Genomic DNA, 6,228 nt, shown 5'->3' on the forward strand with positions numbered 1-6,228 from the left:
CAGCAGAATAAATCTTATATCTGCCCCTTTTTAATACCCAAAATATGTTCAAAAGAAAAGTAAAATATAATAAAAATTCAAAACAACTTAAAACACTTAAAAATTAATTAAAATTAAAAAGTAAGACACCAACTCAAACAACAATTAGCATGAATTCACTTTTAATTCTTCATATTTCTTCAGAAAACTAGTTTTTATCATTCTCTTCACTTTAAACAAGGTTCTGTCATTTTTAACCTCATCTTCCAGGCTGCTCCATAATCTTATTCCCTGGATTAAAGTGGATCGCTCCTTCAGGCTCGTATGAAACCAAGGTTTCACAAACATTTTGAATCCTTTAAGATAATAACAGCTCTCTGTTTTAACAAAATTTACCTGAATGTTGGAAGGTAACACACCTTTATGAGCTCTGAACATTAACAGCAAAATATTTTAATCGACCAAATCATAGAATTTTAATAATTTCAATTCATGAAACAATATATTCGATGGATGGCTGTAATTTTTTCTAGTAATAACTCTTACAGCTCTTTTCTGTAAAATAAAAATAGGATTTGTGATAGTTTTACAAGCTTTACCCCAGACTTCAATACAGTAAATTAAATGTGGAACAATTATAGCGTTATACAACATAAACAGTGATTTATCATCGAACAGTTCTCTTACTTTGTACAGGACTCCAATAGATTTGGCTATTTTTATTTTTAAACCATTTATATGATTTTTCCATGTCAGTTTTTCATCAATAATGACACCTAGAAACTTCACTTCACTGACTCTACCGATCTCAACATCATCAGTTTTAAAAGAAACATCTATAGTTCTCTTATTGTTACTGAAAATCATATAATTTGTCTTGTCCAAGTTTAATGATAATTTATTTAGTTGAAACCAACTTTATATTTTCACAAATTCTGTCTGTACCATCTCCAACATTTGTTCTATATCTTTACCGGAACAAAAGAATGTTGTATCATCTGCAAAAAGGACACACCCAAAAAGATCCGACACATTGACCAAATCGTTCACAAACAAAATAAATAACTTAGGTCCYAGAATGGAACCCTGCGGCACTCCACATGAGATGTTACAAAACTCAGATCTTACATTATTTATTTCTACAAATTGTTTTCTATTTTCCAAATAACTAGATACCCACTGTAACTCAGGTCCTCTAACACCATATTTATTTAACTTTTCAAAAAGAATACTGTGATTAATAGAATCAAACACTTTTTTTAAATCAATAAAAATACTGACAGAACTGTTTTTGATCAACAGCAGTTGTTATATGTTCTATTAATTCTATGAGAGCCATTGATGTAGAATTTTTTGGTCCCACTCCTCTTTAGTATGGAAGATGTGTTGTTCGAAGTTTCCACAAAATAATTTTTAAATTTTGATTTGACTGACCAGAGAACAGTTTGCTTCAATCCAGAGTTTCTGGATGGTGTTCACATGGCCTCTTCTCTGTGTGATAGAGCTTTAAGCAGCATCAGTGGATGTACAGTGAACTGTGTTTACAGATGATGTGTGGAAGTGAGTCCATGCAGTGATGTCAGAACCAGACCTGTTCCCCTGAGGGCCCAAAGATCACAACCATCCAATACTGACTTTCAGCCTTTGAGCTCAGAGATTAATACAGATTATAATAATCTGATATTATTAGCTGTAGATTACAGCAGGTACAAAGTCTTCCCAGTTTTCTGTTGAAGAAGTTTATTCTGAAATTGTTTCATTAGCTATGTTTACATGCACTAAACTTTTTGATCGGACTGAAATGTATTCGGAATAAATAATCCGAATGTACTGTTTACATGGACACAATCCGATCATGACAAGTGTTTACATGCACTGGACGTTTATTCAGAATAAAAGTCTGGACATGTGCAGTGTTGTAAACGTTCAGCTCTACTTCCTGTTACAAACGTAAACAAAGCTCCTCTGTGCCTCAGGACGACCCGTGTCAACTTTAATAACGGTAGAGACGTCGTTACTCCTCGGTTCAGCTGCAGCCTGCAGATGAAGGAATACGTGCTTTTGTTTCTTTTTAGCGAAGCAACGTCTGCTGTTTGTCTCCTTTTTCATCTGTTGAGAGAGCGAGGAGGAAAAGTTCTGCGCAGCGCAGCTGGAAACTAGTGCTGCTGCCCCGCCTCCTCTAAGAGCAGAACCAGGTGAATGAAAGTCAGCAGACATGCACTCAGGTCAGTTTTCTACAATCAGAATAAGATGATCAGATTAAGTGTTTACATGAACCTCATTCCGATTATCAATCGGCATGACCTACCCTTTTCATTCGGATTAAAAATTCATTTGGATCGAGCTCAGTCGGGTCAGAATAATCAGAACGGGCTGTTTACATGACGCATTTTTATTCCGAATGACCGTTTAATCCGATTACTTATGTCCATGTAAACGTAGCTATTGTTACAGACAGTTTTTCTCAGACTGATGAACCATCTTCACTTCTGACAGAGTCAGTCTCTAAAATTAATTTAATTAATTAATTAATTCATTTTATTTATATAGCACCAAGTCACAACATATGTTGTCTCAGAGCACTGTACATAAAAAAGAACAATCTAAAGAAAAAACCAGTCTAAAAGTCTCTTTTTTTATTCCCAGTCCTCTGACTGACCTGTTGATAATTAATCTGTTACAAAATGTTCCTCCAGCTGGTTCTTATTTGTACTCATGACTTACAGCCTTTTGTTGCTCCTGGAACAACTTGTTTGAGATGTGATGCTCTCATTTTTAGAATAGCCAGATCTTTGACTTTAAACATGATTTGTGATGAAGAAGTCCTTGTATTCTGTTTATTTTTTATTTTAATTTTTTTTACATTTTACACAACGACCCAACTGTTTTAGATTTGTGAATGTATTTAACATTATAATAAAAATGGAGAAGATAAAGTCTTGTTTTTATGGGGCTAGAAGTTGAAGTGAGCACAAACACATCTTCAGTTGTCACTCATGGTGTTTTCTTTTTTACTTTGCTGTAAGTGGTAACAATTGATCAAAGTTTAGACAAACTCTAGGTTGATTTTTAGTTCTTAAACCTCCTTGTTAGTTGCAGGTGAATATTAAATGTAAGCGCTTGCTTTCTTCAGAAACAAATCATGCTTCTGTGTTTCTCTGGATGGGTTTAAATGTCCAAACACAAGCAGTTGTGTTGTCAATAAAAGTTGTGAATGTCACACTCTTCAGGAACAATGTTCTTCGGTTTTTGTATATAATTTTCCTTTAGTCCAGTAATATATAATGTTGCACGCTATTTTTTTGTGCCTGAGAGCTGCGTACAGCAAAAGATTTAAAGTATTTACATAAAAGTAAACTTGTTTAATTTTGTAAAGGTAAAAAAGTAAAGTGAAAGTCTCTGACTGTGCTTGTGTTGAGTGTGAAGAATAAACAGCTCTGTGCTTTATAACTGACTTTCCTTTCATCATTTATTCACTTTTCATCTTTCTGCTTCATTCTTCTGCTTTAACAGATACTTCTGCAGTGATTCTGCACAGTCAGTATTTAACCTGTTGTAGATGGCTCTTTGAATGACCAGTTTGGACAAAGAGTTCAAGTTTGACAGGACTGATGAGCTAACAGCTAGTCTGAGCCGTCCCTGAAGGGTCTGTAGCTGCGTTTCCACTGCAAATGTGCGCAAAACTTGTCAATATTCTGTTAATATCGAAAAAACACACTTTCGCAACTGCAGTGTTTCCATTAAGTAAGAAATGTTATTAAAGTCACGCGTGAATATGTTTGTTCTCACAATAAGTCATTACAAACATGGCAGCGATGGATGTAAACAAATAGCATGTTGCTACCACGACACTAGCGTTCATCATCAGAGGAGACGTCGGCGTCTTTTATCSAGGCTTTCCAGAGACAAGTCCCTACTTGGGAGCGGCTACGTATGCTGTGTTTTTGGGAAATTGTAGTCAGTGAGTTTACTATTTTATACTACTTCTGTGATATTACTACTATTTCTAATTCCTGTAATCTTCTTTGTCATCGTCTTTTTCACCAGTAGAAACGGCCGGTTGTTGATCACGTGACTCCCGTGATGTGAAAAAGTGTTTCCATTGCAGTTTTGCGAAAAACACCAATTTCGATACGGCCAAAATACCACCTCATCCTAGCGCAAAAACATTTTATCGAAAAACGTATTTTTTTCGAAACTGACGTGTTTCCATTGAGCAAATTTATTTTCGAAATTCTAATTTGCACATTTTCATGGTCAATGGAAATGCAGCTTGTATGTGCATTTGTTGTGTTAGCAAAATATTTCATAAATTACTGGTCAAATTTGAATGAAAGTTCCAGACAGGAAGGATTTTATATCTGTAACCTTTAGAGTCAAAATATTTTAAAATGGCCGCCACAGCTAATCAACTTTGGTAAACATGAAAATAGCAACAAGTCAGACACGTTTTCCAGATGCTGAGCTCAGACTTGGGCTGGTAGTAGCTGAGAGTTGTCACTAACACATACACACTCTGAGCTCTATATAATAAGATAATGTTTATAAGTAAAACAGCTACGGCTCCTTCATTTCTTATTTTGTCATGATTTTAGTTTAAAACGGTAGAAAATGTGGTGAAACATTAGGGTGTTAGCTGAAGAGTGTTTAAGCTAGGTGCTTTTTGTGTTTATTAACAACTATATAATTCTACGGGAATAACTGATGCAAAAAAATAACAGTAAATGTTTATTAAATAATGTTTTGCGGGGATAAATATGAAAATTTAAAACTTGAGTTGGTTTTAGATAGCAGCGGTCCACTGTTGGATTAGTATTAGGGCTGTGTATTGGCAAGAATTTGGCGATACGATACATATCATAACAGAGGGGTCATGATACGATATATCCCGATATATTGCGATACTGTAAGCAAGGCAATTTATTGCGATATATTGCAATTTTTTGTCCAAAAATTTTATTAAATAAAAACCTCTTACTGAAAAAAAAAGAAAAGCTAATGTTTACTTACAATGCTAATGCTACCTTTACTCTCTGGTGCTCAGAGGTAGAGGAGCCAAATGGCTGGCTCACTGCTGCCAACTAGTGGTCAGAGGCTGAACTACAACATAAAAATGAACGGCTGGCAAGAAGGTTGACATTTTAAACCTTAATTAAAAATCAATACAGGGCTTTAGAATATCGATACAGTATCGGGAAATGAAATATCGCGATATTTCAGTGTATCAATATTTTCTTACACCCCTAATTAGTATACATGTCAACCTCTTCGGACGTTTACCTGTATAAAAAGCCTCAAAAATACGTAAATTTTGCAAAATATCTGTACAACTCGCACCCACGAGGGGGCGGGGTCTGTCGGCTGTGGACATGAAAGCACCCGCTGCGAAGCAGGAGGAAAGGAGAGCGGGAAAAGATCAAAACTTATTTCTAGCGGCAGAACAGGTTGGAAGATGGCTGTTTGATGTTATTTATTGTTTTTTAAATCATCCTATAGGCTCTGACATGTTAGATAAATTTGAAAATGAGGTTTTGAAAAAATCCGTAAGACTTGAAAAAATCCATGAGATTACTCTATACATCCGTAAACCTGCAAAATGATGTTAAATCTTTATAACTTACAGACAATCTGTTTAAGTTGACATGTGTGGATTAGCTGTTAGCTCAGGTCCAAAGCTCTGTTTTTCTGACGTTGTTCAAAATGCTATCTGCAGCAGGTAAGATGTTAATTGTTCATAATTTTACCCCCAGAAGCCCTGTTTTAAAAAGTGAACTATGCTTTTAAGTAAAGTTGTCACGTGCATGATGTACACACACTTAACTTGTTTATTTCAGGAAGGGACAAAAAGACAGCTGAACCCAGGAGCAGGACTTCTTCTGAGCAGAAGTCCAGTCGTGTCGCGTCCTCAGGACCCCCTGTCCTCCCCCTGCTCCTCACCTCCACCTCCTCCTGTGAGAGGAAACCCAAACTCCTGCCCTACACCCTCCCACCTCCTACACCCACACACAACTGTGTATCAGCAGCTCCAAGTGAGGGTTCTGTTCGGAGCCTGAGCTGTGTGGATCTAAGGAGCAGTCCGGCACCGGGTCTGCTGCGCTGCTCCTCCCTGATGACTTTACACACAGAGCTGGAACCACACACACACACAGAGCTGGAACCACACGCACACACAGAGCTGGAACCACACGCACACACAGAGCTGGAACCACACGCACACACAGAGCTGGAACCACACGCACACACAGAGCT

At 36.7% G+C, this 6,228-nt stretch overlaps 1 protein-coding gene across 1 annotated transcript in view; it reads left to right on the plus strand.

Annotated features, from left to right (window-relative positions):
* The window catches only part of LOC106532349 (SAM and SH3 domain-containing protein 1), a gene marked incomplete at its 5' end in the record, with an annotated part of 37,531 nt that overhangs the window by 29,750 nt on the left and 1,553 nt on the right, over positions 1 to 6,228 (plus strand). The window contains 1 exon segment of the mRNA XM_014028386.1: positions 5,814 to 6,170. Within this exon segment, the coding sequence (XP_013883840.1) occupies positions 5,814 to 6,170 (357 nt within the window).

The sequence above is a fragment of the Austrofundulus limnaeus genome, unplaced genomic scaffold (genome assembly GCF_001266775.1).
Source record: "Austrofundulus limnaeus strain Quisiro unplaced genomic scaffold, Austrofundulus_limnaeus-1.0 Scaffold755, whole genome shotgun sequence".
In the NCBI taxonomy this organism is placed as follows: domain Eukaryota; kingdom Metazoa; phylum Chordata; class Actinopteri; order Cyprinodontiformes; family Rivulidae; genus Austrofundulus; species Austrofundulus limnaeus.